Genomic DNA, 18,374 nt, shown 5'->3' on the forward strand with positions numbered 1-18,374 from the left:
ATATACAAACACGTCTCTCTGTTTAGCCTCTTGAGTCGACGAGTTTTTCCTGTGCACGACCTCTGCATACATAACACTCTCTCCTACGCGACTCTCCTCCATACCAAATTCTCTTTTCTACACAATCCAATCCCCAAATTCTATCACAACCACAGCATTTCACTTCAGAGAGTTTTGACCTCAATTACCAAACCTGAAAGCCTGCACAATTTCCCTGAAGCTGCACTACACTATAACGCGTCAATCGTGGACCGTAGAATTGTAGGTATCTCTTTGAAGCACCTTATATATGTTTTTCTCGTGTCGTGCTTTTACAACACGCACAACACGTAATATTTATTTTGAGGAAACAATTTCTAATGCTCTACCTTCAGCATTCACAAAACCTCACCGTCCAAGTCTTCTTTCCGTTTCGACATGACTAGCCCCAATTCTTGGGAGGACTGCAGAACAGAGAAAATGTTGCCGGAAGATCAACTCAAAGAGTCTCTTTACGAGCCCTACTCTTGTAACTTCGATGTAGGAACACTGGATACCCCGTTAGACAACGAGCCTTTCATGCCTGTCGAAATGCATGACCAGGTTATTGATCCCCCCCATCAGAACACCAATGAATTCGATACCGCCTATCCGGAGCACATGCTTAGCAACTACATGTCTGAAGAAACTTTCAATCATAATAATTTGGAGAACCTTTCACAGATCAATTACTCCAATCTTGCTTGCCCTATTTACAAACCCGACCACAACCCTGACCACACCCACATTGGCGGCACGTCAGATTACGAGCGGTACCATGCTAAATTCTTTGATATGAACTCCGAACCTGAGTCGGAGGACCCTGTACCGGGACCTGTGCAAGAGCCTGTGCAAGAACCTGAGAAGTACCGTCAGTACCCGGAGGCTTTTATGGATCCACGCCTTTTCATGCACGATCCCCCCTCTTGGGTCTACCCCAAGCAGGAAAACAACGGCCCCGATCTGCTATCAATGCCACAACCAAGTTCCCCGGGACTCATTCAGAACATTCAGTCTATGGGTGAGTTACTAGTTTATCACATTATAATGCCATACAGATAAGCTAATAGCCATGCAGAGCCTTTGTTGGCGGAGCAGTCTTGGGTTTCCTATGTAACACCAGCGCCCTACACTGAACCGATGTCCTACCCGGAACCGTCCTACACAGGACTAAGACCCCGTGCTGAGCAGATGTCCAATGCACAATCTGCATTCCACATGAACCCGGTCTTGCATCCTAAACCGGTATCTTATTCGGAATCGATGTCTTATCCGGCACCCGTCTCTTATCCAGATCCCGTATCTTATGTGGGGCCAGTCTCTTATCCGGAGCCGATATCTTATCCAGAATCCGTATCTCCCCCGGCATCAATGCCCTATAAGGAAGCTGTAGTCCGGCCCCAGCCCCGGCCACTGGAAGGCAATAGCTCACATCCCTTCCGTCTGCGTCCCGACCCCATCACCATGCCTGCTACCCCCCCTCCCGGCGCTTGTGTCCAGAGCCCCAAGTATGACAGTTACTACTTCAATAAGGTTCCTGCAATGCAGTACGGACAGAGAGTGGGGCAGTTTATTTCCGAATTTCAAGTTCGCTCTAAGACCCCCTGCGCCGAACCGGTGGTCAACAGCCCTGGACGCAACCAGCGCCAAACGAGCCTATCCCCGGAAGAGCGCCTGAGGAACGCATTCTAATACTTTGGGGGAGAAACGCAATGTGAATGGTACGAGAAGGATTGCATGTACCAGGAACATTGTGATAAGGGGAGGATTTCGATTTCTTTACGCTAGGTTTGCGTTGTGTTTACCAACCTATACATTTGATCGCGAAATAGGATCGCGAGAAGGGATGATGGGATGGCTGATGTACAGTGGATCACCATATGGCCTCCGGTGATGTTGCATACAGCAACAATGGTTGTGCATTATTGATTTCTCTTGTCTCTCTTTACTGTTTTTCTTTCCTGGGGTTTATGGAGTTCTCTTTTCTTTGCAAGGTGGTTAGGCAAATGGCGCCGAACCAAATGATTACCCAGACAAGAGGATACCCATGTTTAGTACTCACGAAAGTGCGATGCTTTTCGTTTCTTACTCTTCAGCCATTATTGTACTTGCGGGTGATGGTCACTATTCCTGTTGCACTATCCTGCACATATGGCAGATGCGATGTTCTTTTCTGTGTATTTATAGTTGACAATAGATTTCTTTAACCGAACAACGTGATCCTCCTGTCCCATTCCTAAGCTAGAGTATTTAAACTCAGCAGGAATCATACGCTTATACCTATTATTTGCCTTGAAATTTTATGAGTTTGGTAAGCGTGAGTATTAGCCAGATGGGGATACAACTGGAAATCTAAGTATATTACGACAATATTAAACCAAATACAAGCCATTAATGTTTTAATGCCCCCTTAGTTAGTATCTTAATGGGAAGTAAGAATCAAAGGAACTAAACTCAGCATATATAAGATTTTTAGATAGAAATAGCCTAGCACGATACCTTCTCAGCAGTTTGAAGTTTGAGATAACTAGGAACTTAAAAGATATAATAACCAAGTTTCTAGATATTAAAACTAATATCAATAACATCATATTGGAAAGCAAGCATGATATTTGCTATATATCGAACACTTCTCGTTTACCACCGGAATCAGTTTTCCCACTTTCATGTCTTCAAACTTTGCTCGGTACGATGTATATATTAGGTGATCTCTTTCGTAGTTTAAATGCCTTTTGAATTTCCATTCATTCTAGAGCAGATAAATTTCGTTGCATTTTTGTAATAAACAGTATTCACAGTAATGAGCTGCTTATTCTAGCCACCGTTGGTAGCATATCAAGTTTATTGACCTTTTGGAAATAGCCATACCGCTTTAATATACTCTAGCCCACAGTTTCAGGGGTAGTGGCTTGGGGGGTGAAGCACCTCCTCCACCTGTACCTGGGTGCCCGGTACATGTATCACAGATCTAGCCCTACTCAGTGAGCTCGCTGAATTACCTACTTCCCTATGAGCTAAGCATCTACCTACCTTGTCGGGTGCTCTATACAGTATACATACCATGGCTCAAGCTTGCAACTTTGATGATACACTATTATATACACTCAGATCTTTTCCCTCCTATGTGACTGATCGTACATAGTACATGAAAATATTAGCTATCATTTGTCACCACCATCAAACTCCCATCCACGCCTTGGCCAACGCGTCGAAAATGCCCATTCAGATTGACTCAGGGACGTTACTACATAGTAACGTACCTTTGGGCAGGTGGTCCTAGCAGGCCCACCGGACGCAAACAAAACAGTTATCATTATCACTAGGTTAGGTCCTTACGCACCCTCATCGTACCTATGTACATATTATGTTCGTACCTACAGTTGTACCAGTGACTCCTAGGGTAATTTTCACTATCATCTATGTGCATTGGCCCCTCTCAATGCTATATAAGTATCTGATGCCTCTCACCTCTTCATCTTCTTTATCTTTCCTTTCTACATCCCAAACACAAATGAACAGTCCATTAGAGAACAATCTTTCTACTACTTTCATCTGTGCAATTCAACTCCCACACTTGGAGTTCTTACCTTACTCGGGATATCGTCTCACTATCAAATAAATCAACTACTCGTATACACCCCCTCATCACTACTCTTTCGACAAGACAAAGTGCTGCCCTGCTCTCAACAATAACGAACAAAATGTCGGGTCATCGTAAGAAAGGGACGCGAGAGAACCCTATCTCCCTTGATGACGACAAGCCTGTTGCGAAGACCCCAACCCTACGCGAAGGTGGAAAAAGCCACACAAAGACAAATCTCAAGTCAACAACCGCCTCTTCTCAGCAAGGCCGAGGTGAGGGTATGTCGAAGTCTTCTACCCAAAAGAAGCAGAAGAAGCAGTCGGCTTTTCTTTCGGAATCTAGCGACGATGACTATTCTTCTACCATGAGACAAACCCGCCAACGTAAGTCTTCGATATCATACATTAATATTTATGCAAACTAGCCAATTACTAATATCCTGTCTCTCAGCCTGGAAGTTCGGTCCGACTGACGAGGAGTTCTTTGCTTTGGAAGATCGTCCGCGAGGTAGTGGAGACTACGGTGCACATATTCTCCGCACAAAGTTGCGTAACGGAACAGAGGAGGCTGAAGAAGAAACCTTCGACATTTCGGATGAGGGCCTACTGTATGAGGAAACGGATTCTGATGGGGAGGATCAACCTAAAAAACGACGCAAGAACCAGAAGGGACCCGCACAGAAGCGCCAGAAGCCTACTCGAAAGCCTCACATCAGCAGTTCAAAAGCAATGGATCACTTAATGGCTCGAGTTACTGATAAAAGCCGACGGGATGAGTAAGAAGAAAGGTTCCTAGAGTGTCTTAGAGCCTAATGGATGGGTGAATAGGTATTAGGAATAGCTCTATAGATTGTTGACAGAGCTACGGTATAAAGAGATATTCACACCAAAGATGCCGTAATGAGTCAATTTGGTACCATCTCGTGATAATTGCGATCTCACTCAACTACCAGAGACTTATTGCAATTTAAAATGTTTCATTAATGGGAAGTTACCTAATTCTTACCTAAAGGAAGTTGCTGTAGTAGATCTTTTTAGTCCACAGGGGAAGGTAAGAGGGCTGGGGACATGTATCATAATACGTGTACCTTCCTCGGAAAGTTGCAAACTACCTTGGCGCAATTGCCTTGCCGTAACTGCCTTGTCGTAACTGCCCTAAGTACCTGTTCACAGTATAAAATGTGTCTGTTACTGGGGCAATATTTCGAGTCTTGTTGGCGCGTGCACCGCGGAAGGCCGTTCCTGCCTTTGAATGTGCATTAAACCTCGACCCTACTCTGGTATAAATATCCGGCCCTCCTGATCCTTTTTCACATTTCTATCTTCTCGGTTTCTTTTTTGTTTCTTCACCACATAACCAACATTAACATAACACATTAACATATCCTCTACTAAATCCTAAATCACCTTCAACCAGTTAAAGCACGCAACAGCAGCATGTGAACACTTAAGGTTGCACTACACCAACAACTAAACATATCCTAAATACACCACAATCAGCAAAGAAACCTACACCATTAACTTCGGTCTCCATTAGGAGTCTCTCATAACTGCTTACTCTCAACCCGATAGCCCTTGTCCTCTTTATAGCCCCACGTCAGGGGCGACCCCTGCAACGGACAGCACAACCAAGGGAGTAAACAGTAAGTACTAAACCTAGTGGAAACAATACATCATAATCTAATTCACATTAACAGATGATATTAATAACTGGGTGTGGTACATTCTTTACGCGACCTGCTCAGGATAGCCAGTTGTGGAGGAAACTTTGCATGGCGTACGACGACATTCAAGCCAACATCCAACGTCGTCCACGTCCTTGAGACGGGTCTAGATTTTGATTTCTACACATTAAGACGCGCTTTAAAAGCTTTATTTCAGCCAGTTGATTTCGGTCTCCCTTCCACCCTTAAAATTATCCTTACTCTATTCAACCAGAAAATCCTACTTATCATTATTGCAACTATTTTTGCAACCCATTATTATCTTTATATTATTCCCTAACATGGATCAAGGTATGTATCCTAGCCCGAACAAGTTGCTATACCGTTACTATGTATAGATTCGCAGCTGACAATTTATTTACTTCCAGGAGACTACTAGATAACAACCCCTGATTTCAATGCACCCCTGGGCAGCGTCGACGCCGTCCACACCGTTTCCGAGGATGGTCAATAATATATTTGCAAATATATAACTGTGTCAACACTTAATCACCATGGCTGCCTGCTATGCCTAGTTGACACCATAGTTACACTTGCAAACCCACATATTAATCCACCTACCAACAGCCATTACCGTTGCGCGTGGGCCGGATTTCAGAGGGCCGTGTTCACGTGGGCGGCTTGCACGTGGATGGATTGTAAATGGACGGTTAAAGGTTCACCTCAGGAGTTAGCTGAGGCTTTCATCGTTTGAGATTCGCAAGACCGGTGGGATCGTGGGCAGGTATGGAACAGTATGGTTGGGAATTGGCGAAGGGAGGAGATCACAGTGGACAATAGGACATCCAAAAGGTATTCATTATCATTATAAGGTACACCACAACTTAATAAGTAAATTACTATGAACTGCAGTTCGCTATACAGCCCTGATGGGCCATTCAAACAAATAAACAATTCTGCCAATCCGAATGCCAGAGTCCTTAATAACCCAATACAGATGGCTGTAAAGTATCATTCTACAAACTAGCATTAATACAAACGAGTAGTTATACTATTATAATTCGGGAATCCATTCTTACGCATGATTTCACAGGAAAGCGGTTAAGTCATAAGATTCTGTAAAAGATTCAACCCAGTTGGCCTTCGACGTTATTGGAAGGTCATTATGGAAACCGACCTAGATGCCCATACCCTGACAGTATGCTGTAAGCATACCGAAGTTGGCGAGCAAAAGAGGACACTCCCAGTGCTTGCAGCGTTCTTTCTCTCGGACTGCAAAATATGACGACTCTACCTAACACCTAACATTATGGATGAAATGTACGATCAACTCCGGAAATCCCTATTTGCGGGACACGATACTACTAGTATCCCGTTATCATGGCCATTCTATGAGCTCTCTCGTATGTAGTTATCTCAATGCCAGAGATTCTAGGGTTCTAGGAACTGCCATGATGAATAATACCATTCCTCTAAGTCGCCATGATTCCCATAGAAGATTTCCGTGACCGTGTATCGCAATAGGGAGAACAACGGCGATTTGCTAACTCAAATAACCGGCTTGTTCTTGCTATGAGCCTTCCTATTGCGATTGCTATAATAACATATCCGAAAATCAGTTTGAAGTAATAGGAAACATCCAACCAAGTTTTTGTTCTATGCTAACTTCAAAATATTCCTTCTACAAACAGATGACTACCTAGGTAGGTAGTTAAATACGTGGTAAACATATTATTTCTTAAACAAGCTACACAATAAGAAAATCTTAATTACACGAACTTTAAAGAAAGAACGAGTCTACGTGATTCCAAAATTAATGTTACCGGATTGTAGACATTACGTCTCAAATAATGTAACGGAGTACTACGATTATTCTTTAACATATAGTAATGTATAGTTAGGTATAGGCGTAGGTAGCTCCTATTTCAATACTTTCACTCGTGTTTACTGTAAGTATTTAGATTCAATTCTTCCCAAGCTTAGCAGGACGTAGGGTTGTACAAGGTATAGAAACTGCAGTTAAATTTCTTCCTTTGGCATGTTTATTACTATGTCTACCTAGGTAAGCAATCCTTCATCAGCAAACCAGTAGGGAAACTTGAGACAAATATACCATTGGTTCAGCATATGACTATTAGCCCAAGGTATATATTTCGCAGGTTCAAAAAGATGTAAGTCTGAGTTTCTTGAGAAATATACTACCGAAAGCTCCGTTCTAACACCATTCTCATCTTAAATTCAGATATCACCGATAACTATAAGGTTCATATTCTATAAACTATCTCCTAAACGAGCTCCTGTAAAAACCCAACCACAGAAACTAAACTCGCTCTGATGTGCCGAGATATGGCCAATGTAGTGTACATGATAGATATCATTCTAATCTCCTGAATTGTAAGGGATTGATGGTATCCAAGCCGACTCTATACAGAGTGATCGTTGTCCAGTATATTATTACGTGTTGAACCTATCGATATCGTGGACATAGGAAATAATGACACTCCTGCAAGGGTCAAACACTAAATAGAAACATTGACTATCGCTAAATTTGGGCATTTCGGGCTTCTATTTATTTTCTATATTACTCATGACAACACCTACTCCTCCTTCGTCACAGATCTATCCCTACTGAGTGAGCTGGCGAGCTCCTTACTTAATTACCTTAACATCTACAAGGTGAAAATTTATTTTACGTACCCAAGTACTATAGCTCAAACGTACAGTTGTTTAGTTCTGAGTATCCCCGTATGATTGATAGTCATCATTCCTAGGTACCCACTGGTCGAGTCATCTTATCCATAGTCAGCCAAATGATTCCTTCGAATACGGTACGTATCTGAAATACTCTGCAGAAGTAGGTACCTAGGTACCTACGTATAAACGTTCGTAATCGTGAGTTGTTCAAATCGGGTAGCTGTTAGTACTGACTGTTTATAATAATCACTGACGATAGTACCATAGGTACGAACCTTCCTTACAGTCATCCAACAACCTACCTTTGCAAACTTGTGACATACTAGTCTAGTACTTAGGTACGTAACCCTTTACAAACCTCATTGCCACCTCATAGCAACCTGTCTGACCCACTATGTCTAACAGACTTCTAATAAGCCTCCTGATTCATTATGTTTGCCCCCCTCGATATGCGATTCCACCGTCGAGTCGGCAGTTAGCTTGGTCCATGCACACGCCTTGAGCTGGATACCTCGTAGCAAACTTCTCCATTTCCATAGCAATAGGTAGTATACATGTCATGGTACCTACCAACCTAGGTGTTGGGTTCGTACGTACCTAGGTAGGTACGTAGGTACGAACATACCGATAGGTGGTGCGTGCAAGCCTCTAGAATTCTATATAAACATCGGGCATCCCCCAGTCTGTAATTCAATTCTACTTTTCCTCTTCCATCTCAAGTCAACATAACTTGCCTCACAATCAAAGTTGAACACCACCAAGACTCAACCTTGACTACAAGCACAAGAAACACTTGTGCAACCACAACAACATTCTTCATCTTCCATCATTCGAGGATACACTCAATCATCTGTCACCATGCCTCGTGACAAGAGCCTCCGAGATGACGATGTCTTTGCGCCTTCTAAAGGACGCCGAGGTATGTATACTCAATGGTTTCCCGTACCCGAGTTAACAAATTTTCTAACAATACAAGATGGCCGGACCAAGTCACTGAAGCACCCAAACTCTGAAGACTACGATGGAGCACAGCGACTCGGCAAGAAGCAGAAGCACGGCCAGGGACCAACTCCCGAGATCCTCTTCTGGCCTAACCCGGACTCTGAGTATTCTGAGGATGAGAAGCCTAAGAAGAAAGGCAAAGGCAAGAAATCCAAGTACGACAGCGACTCTGACGCCGTCTACTCCGATGATGAGTTCGACAAGCCTCGTCGTGGCCGGAAAGTCAAGGAACCGACTCCGGAGATCCTCTTCTGGCCTAACCCAGACTCTGAGTATTCTGAGGATGAGAAGCCTAAGAAGAAGGGCAAAGGCAAAGGCAAGAAATCCAAGTACGACAGCGACTCTGACGACGTCGACTCCGACTCCGACTCCGACTCTGACTCGGAATTCGAGAAGAAGAAGTCTAAGGGCAAGGGCAAGGCCAAGGCCAAGAAGTCAACGAAATAGAGGCTTCACTACCTAGGTAAGCTCTTTCCTTCACTAGAACTATAACATACATGCTAATTTTACATATTAGATGAACTAGGAGGTGGATTGGCTTTCTTCAGCTATCCCCAGGCAACAGCCTCTCCTAGATCTGAGGTTTTCCTTTGTTTTCCCACGGCAAATTGAGGATGGGAAGTCAGTACGAAGATATGAATCAGGATGGATTACTTGTCATCCAAAGGAGGAACATTGAGTCAAACCAGATTGCATGACTCTAATATCGTTTCTATCCACTTCTGTACCGAAGCTAGTTCTAAATTGTTTCCCACATCATACACACATAATGATGTGAGCTAGTTTCCTATCAATAGACCCTCATGCCATAAAACCGCCCCTCATGATGTTGTGATGCTTGTGATGCTATAGATGTTGAATTCGTTGTATATCAGGTAGGTACCTAGGTAGCTAGGAATATCCCCTTCACAGAACCCTCTTATATTGAATAAAACCATTAGTGTAAGTTCATAGGGTTGTAGGTGACGTCGACTTTTGAGTTGAGCCTCAAGGTTGAAGTAAAGTGAATTGGTCCCATTTTAAATTACGGGTCACTGTCTGCAACTCTCCACACCGCCTACATCAGCCACTGCCTAGGTCAGCCACAGCTTCCTAGCTTATCGGCAGAAAAAAAAAGTTCTGAAGATTAAAGTTATCAGTCGGAAAAGTTCACGTTCAATCGCAATCAGCAATCGACCAACCAAATACAACAACTCCCAATTGAAACCACAACCATGGGTAAGAGCAAGTTGAAAGTTGCCCTTGCGGCAGAGAAGGGAATTGACTTCAAGAAATTGAAGGAGAAGAAGAAACATAAGGAAAGAGTCAAGAAGAGGCAGGAGAGAGAACATAAGAATGGTGGGGCTGCTGATGAAGACGATAGCGACTGGGAAGGTGTTAATGAAGATGAGGACGAGGTTGAAGGTGGCGCGGGACTCGTAGATGACGAGGCCGAAGAAGATGATGAAGAGGACGAAAATATCGACCTTGCGGCCTTAGATGAAAGCGATAGCTCCGACTCGTCGATAGATCTCGAGGAGAAGATAGAGCGACCCCGAAAATCTATATTAAAAGCGAAGAACGCCAAGGCAAATGGAAAGAAAAATGCCGACGAAGAAGATGAAGAAGAAGATGAGGAGGAGGAAGACGACGAGGACATACCAATGTCCGATCTAGAAGATCTACCTGACGACGAGAAGGAAGACCTAGTCCCACACTCACGCCTCACCATCAACAACACCTCCGCGCTCCTCGCCTCTCTAAGCCGTATATCCATACCCACCGATAAATCAGTCCCCTTCGCAACGCATCAGAGCATAGTAAGCGCTGAGCCCACCGCCAGCAGCATCGAGGACATCCAGGATGACCTGAAGCGCGAGCTCGCCTTCTACGCGCAAAGCCTTGACGCCGCCAAGCGCGCGCGCGCACTACTCAAGGCCGAAGGAGTCCCGTTCTCGCGACCAACCGACTACTTCGCCGAGATGGTCAAGGACGACGGGCACATGGAGAAGGTGAAGGCGAAGCTAGTCGAGGAAGCGAGCGCCAAGAAGGCCTCCGCCGAGGCCCGCAAGCAGCGCGACCTCAAGAAGTTCGGCAAGCAGGTCCAAGTCGCTAAGCTCCAGGAACGACAGAAGGAAAAGCGCGAGACGCTTGAGAAGATCAAGACACTCAAGAGGAGTGAGTACACCCATCATTACTACACTATGGTATGTTTCACTATACTAACGACCTCTCCCAGAACGCCAAGAATCCTCCGGCGACCTCGGCACCACCGAGGCAGATCTCTTCGACGTCGGCGTCGACAACGAGATAAGCAAGCACAATGCCCAGCGTGCCTTCTCGCGGGGCAAGGACGGCGAGCGCGCCGGTCCCAAGCGCCAGAAGAAGAACGAGAAGTACGGTTTCGGCGGCAAGAAGCGCCACGCCAAGTCGGGCGACGCCGTCAGCTCCGGCGATCTGAGCTCCTTCAACGCCCGCAAGATGAAGGCCGGTGGCGCGAGGGGTGGAAAGCCGGTTAAGCCGCGTCTAGGCAAGAATCGGAGGAACGCGGGTGCCGGTAAGCGGTAGCTAGGTGGTGTATGATGACAGGAATAGGAGGGAGGGGTTGAGTTGTTTGTTGCAAGAAAGAAGAAGTTCGTAAAGCAGTCAGATTCTTCGGACTTGGGATAAAAGCATAATTGTCGTAGAGATACCAAAGTAGCCTCACAAATCAAGGAGTTATGTCCGGGGAAAAGGAACGAGAATTCGTCTTGATCTGCATTGAAGATGTTGTCATTTACCTACTTGATTGACTGTATGAATATGCATAATACACCGCTTCAGGGCATTTTCTCCTATACGGAATAATAAGCCCAAGTGCGTTTATACCATATGCAAAATCCAGTGTTACAACTAGTAGTCCACAAACCGATGCTCTTTTCAATATATACGAGTCCTCGCAGGTCTTACATTATATCAACATATCTACTTGCGCTTGGAAATCCTCTTCTGCGCCCTAAGTTCCTTCTTCATCCTAGCATCCACAATCTTATACCTGCCCTTAACGCCCTTAGGCCGGCCCTTGATACCCCTATTCAGACCCCTAGCAACGACCAGCTTAGCAGGCTGCCTGTTAGGCTTCTTCTTGGCAGCCTTGGCCAGCAGCTTGGAGATGCTATCGGCCTTCTCCTTCTCCGTCATACCCTCCTCGCTAGCTAGCAGATCCGACTTCTTCTTGATCTTCTCGAGGCGCTGCGCCGCCTTGAACTTCTTGCGCGCCTTGGCCTCGCGGACCTTCTTGATGGGTCGCGCGTTTAGTGCACGCATCTTCTCTTTGATGGCAGCTGCTGCGGCCTTTGTGATGGGCTTTTGTGGCCTGTCATGTTTGCCCTCGTCGTCTACAAACCAGTCAGGCAGTCCGTCGCGATCACGGAATGCGCGCTTATTAAAGCCGTCGTCTATTACGTCGTAGTTGGTCTTTTGGCCTGTGGCGAGTTGATGCGCGAGCGTCATAGCTTCGGCAGTGATGATGTCGATATCTATTATACTTGTTAGAATATAATGTTGCGGGGTATAGAGGATAGATATATCTTTCTTACCCAGTGTCCCATCGGCTCGCCGTTTATCTTCGTCTTCCCAGCGTTCCTCCAGATCTTGGTCTTGTTTGACAACTTCAAACCCATCCTGATCATCCTCAGATTCGGAGGGTACCTCAGCCTTAGCTTTCTTTGACTTTTCCTTTTTGGCCTTCGTCTTCTCCTTTGTTATAGTTACTGGTTTCTGAACTTTGGAGGACTCGTCCTCGTCTATGTCCATTTCATCATCAAGGATACCCGGTATATCTTTGAAGATATCTTGACTAAAGAAATTTGCGGCTCGTTTTGATAGCCCATTGGATCCCGCTGCTGGCTGGTTATCTAAATCAGTAAGGAGCGGTTTTGAGGGCTCCGAGTCGTCATCGTCGGAATCGTCACTGCTGTCCTCATCCAGCTCGCCATCGTCGCTAGACTGTTGTTCGTCGGCTGATACTCCTTCCCATTCGTCATCGTCGTGCTCCTGCCTAGCCTTTTTCGCCCGGTATTTCGCGTCTGACTCTGCTTTCCGTTCTCTGTATTGATCGTACATGCTATCAAGTTCGCGTTCCAGACGGTCTTCTTCTTCATCCTCTTCGTCATCCGTTTCGCCTGAAGATCCAATACCACTATCTCTGTCTTTTCTAGCCTCTGACTCACTAAGGACGGCCATTTTTCCCTTTGCGATTTTATTGACAGCCCCGTGTTTATCGATGGGCTTAAGAGCAAACATAGAATCGGGACCAGCGGGACCAGCTTGTTCCATACCGATATCCATAGGGGCAACCATATGCAATTGCATCCGTATAATCTCCTTTTGCTTCTTCTCATTCTCTTTCCGCCGTTCGCGCTTCTTTTTGGAGCTGTCCTTGTCTTTCAATGCCTGCAACTCCTCCTGGATCTTCAATTCCTCGTCCATAGGTTCGACTTCCGCAACTTCCTCCTCGGGCTCAGCAGGTTTCGAGGTCTTCTTAGTTGGTAGACCGAAAGCCTCGCGGGCTTTTAATCTCCACTTAAGTAGAATCTTGAACTCTCTCCGGCCTAAAACCTTCAAGTCTGCGCAACATATTCTAATTTCTTCTGTAGTGTCTGGCATCTTGTCCAACGCCGCAAGCGCCACATCACCGTTGCGTGGTTGCTCGAAGGAGAGCTTATTATAGCTACCAAGTATCGCTATAGGATCAACAGTCTCAATAAACTGGCTTGCGGGAATTTCCTTGAACTGGGTATAGTCGCCCTCTTCATAACCTCCTCTCTTCCGCTTCTTCACCTCAGGCTTAAAGACCTTGGCCTCATTATTCGGGGCCTGCTCTGCCAATTCGGCAAACACTGCCCGTGGGTCGAGGAACCTTGGATCGAGATGCTTAGGAGCCTTGAAGCCACGACATACGACGAAGATTTCAGCGGAGACGTTTCTCGAAGACGGGGGTTTTGTCGACTCGACTTTGGTAAATAGTTGATTAAAGACCCAGAGGAGTTTGTTGTACTCTTTCGATCTAAAAACCTTGGTGACGAATGTACCACCCTCAATAAGAAACTCCGTTGCCAACTTCATAGACTGTAGAACAAGCTCTGCCTGGTTGAAGGAGTCCTGGACCCAAGCGGTACCGACGTTGGGAGCACCATCGTGAAGTACGGTATCGGCTTTCCACGTCTTCAAGTGTTGTCGGATTGTCGCACGGCATTTTTCGGTAGTAATATCGCTCTGGAAGGTTATGACCTTTGGAATAGGTTTGATCGGGGAGAGATCGACTCCAACAATAAGACTGTTCGCAGGCATAGCCTCTGCTGCTACTTGGCACCATGACTATAACACACAGTTAATTGATAATTTCCTCATCTTATATAGGGATATAACGTACTCCAGGAGCAGCGCAAAGATCCAAAAGGACCTTACTCTTCTCAAGGAAACCATATTTTTTGTTCAGTTGGATTAACTTGAAAGCAGCTCGAGCTCTGTATCCCTTCTCCTTGGCTAATTTATACCACTTATCGAGACGCCCTTTTCCGTGTTTCTTCTGAATCGCCATGTTGTTTCAAGCAGCCCCGAATTGGCCAAATGAACACGGCTTATGATGGATGGACTGTGAATGATTGTTACTGGCGCAATCAGTTCATGTATCCCGCATCAATCTTTGGAAATTTTCGAGGAATTATTTCTTTGATAAGCTTATCGGTGGATCAGAACGTCGATAAACGATAAAAACTCTTGGCAGATTTATTTTATCGGTGGCGCATTGACCAGTGACTAGGTACCTTAGGTACATATGTATTCGTGTGAAGTTTTAGTCTCATACTGTACTAGATGCATAAAGCAAATGGAAATGGCGTTTATTGGCTGTTTAAGGGCTGTCGGTTACGGTTTTAGGTAATAGACTGTCCTAGCACCCGCCACAACCATCTCAATTTTAAGCGTAAACACAGTACCAATACTAAGACCCACGCGTTTAGACCCTGGTCTCTAAAAACGTCATTCCCTTTTTGGGTCGTGTAAGTGGTTTTTCGTGTTGGCGCGTCTTTTCGCGGGCGTGTCTATGGATACTTGATCAAACTTCTTACCTCCGAACCGGCCAGAATCCTTACCTACCATCTTATTATTCCCCACCATTACTATTCAATTTGTTACCGTCTCCAAGTCAATCGAAGCTTAACTTAGTTACTTTCTTCTCTATTATGTCAAATTGTCCCCATCTATCCTCTTGATACTAGGTTAGATATCTGGTTCCAAGGGTCCGAGGGCATTGGTGGCATCTGTCCTTCTTGTGGAGGCAAGTTGTGGACCTAGCAGAAGTAGAAGAAGAAGAAGCAGAAGCTAGAATGGCCGACGATGCATCAAATTCAAGGCTCTCCTCGCCGCCCAGGGTCATGAATGGTAAGGAGAGAAGAAACCCATCTATCACTCCCAGAAAGTTCCGACGGTTCTTTACTCCTCGCTCTCGAGTACCTACGCGTATCAGCCCGGCAAGAAAGGCTCTAAAGGATCTCGCCGCCCCTGAGTTGAACAATCGTTATCAGACGCCTGCTCCCTCTAGTCCATTAAGACCTTATTCAGATGAACATATTCGAGATGAGAATGTCGATGCCGAGGATGTTCCAACGCCCAAAAGACGGAAATTCAACCATACTCCCGATTCTTCGCCATGCCGACCCCCTTTAATCTGCCAGCCAAGCCATGTTGGATTCGAAGCGTCACCGGATACCAGGCCAGCCCTACTCAGCCCAATTAGATCTATTCGTTCCAGTCGGGAGGATATTGATTTGGATAATGATGCTAGCGAGGATGAACTCCCATCATGGCCAATGCCAATAAGACGGCTCGTACCTTTGACAAGTCGCGGCTTTGCCGGTCAACTTGCACAAAGACAACTGGGGGGAATGCCTCAGGCTGGACGCTCTTTCATGTCATGCCCGGCCTCGGACTGGAGAATAGATGCTGCCGACTTTTACAGCAAGCCCGATGATGTTCATTCCTGTAATAGTCACGACGGCCAAGGCCGATGCATACCATTTTGCGCTGCCGCCTGTCACAAGAACAGCTTGACGGCAATAGGAGATGAGGAAGGTCGAGTCCGTCTACTGGAGTCGTCTGGTGATTCGTCTGAACCATTCCGCAAGATTCATCTATGTTTCCAAGCCCACACCAATGCTATTATCGACTTGTCTTTCTCAGATGACGACTACCGTCTGGCTACTGCATCTGGCGATCAAACCGGAAGAGTTATAGATATGATGACACAAACTCCAATTGCGATTCTTCAACATCATACCGCCTCTCTGAAGCAAGTTCGTTTCCAACCGGGCAAATCCAATGGCAGTGTCCTCGCAACATCTTCCCGTGACGGAAGTGTTCAAATATGGGATCTTCGTTGCTCAGGGAAACCAATGCAGGACATCTTAGCACCCGAAGAACGTGAGGTCGCTTTACGATACCGGCGCCCAGCACCCAAACAAGGCTGTGCTATCAATAGTCTTTATCACGCTCATGTACGCACGTCACGTCAAGCTCAGCAGGCGTCAAACCTTGGACCTGGGGATATACCGTCGCATCGTGAGCTACCAAACCGAGTTGGTGATGTATCTGTTACAGCACTCCAATTTTTGCCCACGGGACAAGAGCACTTGCTACTTACTGCATGTGAGGCGGACGCTTCTATCAAACTTTGGGATATCCGCGCTATACACTCGTCTCGCCAGAAGGTTCCCTCTCCATTATCTGTGACCACTCCACCCTCTTCGCATCAGCATTGGAGACCCTTTGGAATTTCATCTCTAACACTCAATACCGACGCCTCTCGACTATATGCGGTGTGCAAGGACAATACTGTGTATGCTTATTCAACCGCCCATCTTATACTAGGACACGCTCCGGAACTCTCTACGCGGAACGGCGAGGCACCCCGACGAAGACACAATGCGGTACCTCACCAAGGCCTAGGGCCGTTGTACGGGTTCCGACACCCGTCGTTTCATGCAACTAGTTTTTACGTCAAAGCCGCCGTCAGGCCAGCCCGTGACGGCAAGAGTGAACTGTTAGCCGTGGGGAGCAGCGACTCTTGCGCTATGTTGTTCCCTACACAGGAACGATATTTCAGGGATGACCTTCTTGGTGCAATGGGCTCTCTAAGTCTAGAAGATTCTACGATAGGTGTCTCCCAGAAACAGACGGTGTCGAACTCAAGCTTCTCATCTACGGACTCGAATACGGTGCGCAGGTCGCTTTTTCGGACCAATAGTACCGCCAACCTCTCGGCCAGACTCAACGATGATATACCTATCGTTCGAATGGGGGCGCCGCTCGTTCGAGGACACGAAAGCGAGGTTGGCGCGTTGACTTGGACGAGCGAGGGTAAACTCGTGACGGTGGGCGACGACTACTTGATTCGGTGCTGGAGCGAAGGGAGAGAAGAGGCGGCGGATCTGAGGACAGGTGGCGAGACGGGTGGTCGACGTTGGGGATGCGGTTGGGCGGATGTTGGGGACGACTGGGATCAGCTCGATGACGATGAGGAGTAAAGGAAAGGTTAAGGTTACAGCATGGCGTCGGGTTGGAACTAGTATTCAGCATTGAGCATTGCAGGCTCTGGATTATACCCCTATATTTGCTTTAGAGCTTGGCAAATAAGCTCCCTTCTGCGCATGAGTTCAGATTTAATGAGTCTTTACCGTACTTGAGGAGCCAGCTTTTATGATTCTGTGTTTGGTGTGTTGTGGCTTTCTGACCAACGTTTTGTCTGTGTCTTAATGTATATTTTCCCGTGGAGTGTATAAGTCACGAATGTTATGTGCTTTGAGTCTACTCAGACAGTGTCTCAAGATAAATAAATTAAAACGAGGACGAGCCACCTTTCCAGAGCAGAAGTTAATCTTGGAGTAGTCAAATAATCGTCAAGTGCTATGCTGCATAGGTAGGTAGCTAGAGAAGAGTAGTTTAAGTCCACCTTAGGTAATTATTCAAGTAAATGCAAGCCCAGAGCCCGAGTATGCCCCCTTTACAAGGCGGTTCGAGTGTTAACATATTGCATTAAAGCATTCCCCAATCAGCCTACCTACGCCCATGTTATAGATGGAAATACAAGCAAGCAATACTCCATTATACATTGAACTACGATACAATCTCATATAAGATGAACAAATCACAGGCCAGATTAATAAAATTCGGTCAATCATGGGCATTTTATTCGATCCAATCAGGCCCTTAGCTTGCTACTTGTAACTACCTCCTACCTGTAGGGCTGCATGCAAACAGATTATATGCTGCTGCGACATGCAGCTATCGAATCAGAACGGCGCTGATTATACGCATGCAGCTGACGAACTGCCGGGTAGACATACTGAAACAACTTGGCAAGTCCCCCTATATGTATGTTTTGTCTTTTGAATCCCA

The 18,374-nt window shown here is 45.9% G+C and overlaps 5 protein-coding genes across 5 annotated transcripts; 4 read left to right on the top strand and 1 right to left on the bottom strand.

Annotated features, from left to right (window-relative positions):
* Positions 1-417: 417 nt before the first annotated feature.
* F5Y00DRAFT_261877 (uncharacterized protein) lies at positions 418-1,710 on the top strand (the record flags this gene model as incomplete). The annotated part of the gene is made up of 2 exons (XM_048011287.1): positions 418-1,039; positions 1,097-1,710. 2 exons carry the CDS (start codon positions 418-420, stop codon positions 1,708-1,710), a joined length of 1,236 nt encoding a protein of 411 aa, XP_047864994.1.
* A 2,009-nt stretch (positions 1,711-3,719) lies between these two features.
* On the top strand, positions 3,720-4,380 carry F5Y00DRAFT_261878 (uncharacterized protein; the record flags this gene model as incomplete). Its single annotated transcript, XM_048011288.1, has 2 exons — positions 3,720-3,984; positions 4,052-4,380. 2 exons carry the CDS (start codon positions 3,720-3,722, stop codon positions 4,378-4,380), a joined length of 594 nt encoding a protein of 197 aa, XP_047864995.1.
* A 5,727-nt stretch (positions 4,381-10,107) lies between these two features.
* F5Y00DRAFT_73333 (Ebp2-domain-containing protein) lies at positions 10,108-11,772 on the top strand. The gene is made up of 2 exons (XM_048014076.1): positions 10,108-11,117; positions 11,179-11,772. Exons 1-2 carry the CDS (start codon positions 10,175-10,177, stop codon positions 11,505-11,507), a joined length of 1,272 nt encoding a protein of 423 aa, XP_047864996.1. The 5' UTR covers positions 10,108-10,174; the 3' UTR covers positions 11,508-11,772.
* A 1-nt stretch (position 11,773) lies between these two features.
* F5Y00DRAFT_73336 (AdoMet-dependent rRNA methyltransferase spb-1) lies at positions 11,774-14,642 on the bottom strand. Its single transcript, XM_048014077.1, has 3 exons — positions 14,353-14,642; positions 12,518-14,297; positions 11,774-12,457 (listed from the first exon to the last, which is right to left on the bottom strand). The coding sequence occupies exons 1-3, from the start codon at positions 14,518-14,520 to the stop codon at positions 11,904-11,906; spliced, it is 2,502 nt and encodes an 833-aa protein (XP_047864997.1). The 5' UTR covers positions 14,521-14,642; the 3' UTR covers positions 11,774-11,903.
* A 372-nt stretch (positions 14,643-15,014) lies between these two features.
* F5Y00DRAFT_73338 (WD40 repeat-like protein) lies at positions 15,015-17,763 on the top strand. Its single transcript, XM_048014078.1, has one exon. It carries the CDS (start codon positions 15,308-15,310, stop codon positions 17,501-17,503), a length of 2,196 nt encoding a protein of 731 aa, XP_047864998.1. The 5' UTR covers positions 15,015-15,307; the 3' UTR covers positions 17,504-17,763.
* The last annotated feature ends 611 nt before the right edge of the window (positions 17,764-18,374 follow it).

Source organism: Daldinia vernicosa (assembly GCF_022497035.1).
Source record: "Daldinia vernicosa strain CBS 139.73 unplaced genomic scaffold F5Y00scaffold_22, whole genome shotgun sequence".
NCBI lineage: Eukaryota > Fungi > Ascomycota > Sordariomycetes > Xylariales > Hypoxylaceae > Daldinia > Daldinia vernicosa.

Coding starts and splice junctions, on each gene's coding strand:
- F5Y00DRAFT_73333 (XM_048014076.1), top strand. CDS start 10,175: ATGGGTAAGAGCAAGTTGAAAGTTGCCCTTGCGGCAGAGAAGGGAATT. Junction 11,118..11,178: donor GATCAAGACACTCAAGAGGA/GTGAGTACACCC, acceptor GACCTCTCCCAG/AACGCCAAGAATCCTCCGGC.
- F5Y00DRAFT_73336 (XM_048014077.1), bottom strand. CDS start 14,520: ATGGCGATTCAGAAGAAACACGGAAAAGGGCGTCTCGATAAGTGGTAT. Junction 14,298..14,352: donor ATCTTTGCGCTGCTCCTGGA/GTACGTTATATC, acceptor TGTGTGTTATAG/TCATGGTGCCAAGTAGCAGC. Junction 12,458..12,517: donor GCGAGCCGATGGGACACTGG/GTAAGAAAGATA, acceptor CAAGTATAATAG/ATATCGACATCATCACTGCC.
- F5Y00DRAFT_73338 (XM_048014078.1), top strand. CDS start 15,308: ATGGCCGACGATGCATCAAATTCAAGGCTCTCCTCGCCGCCCAGGGTC.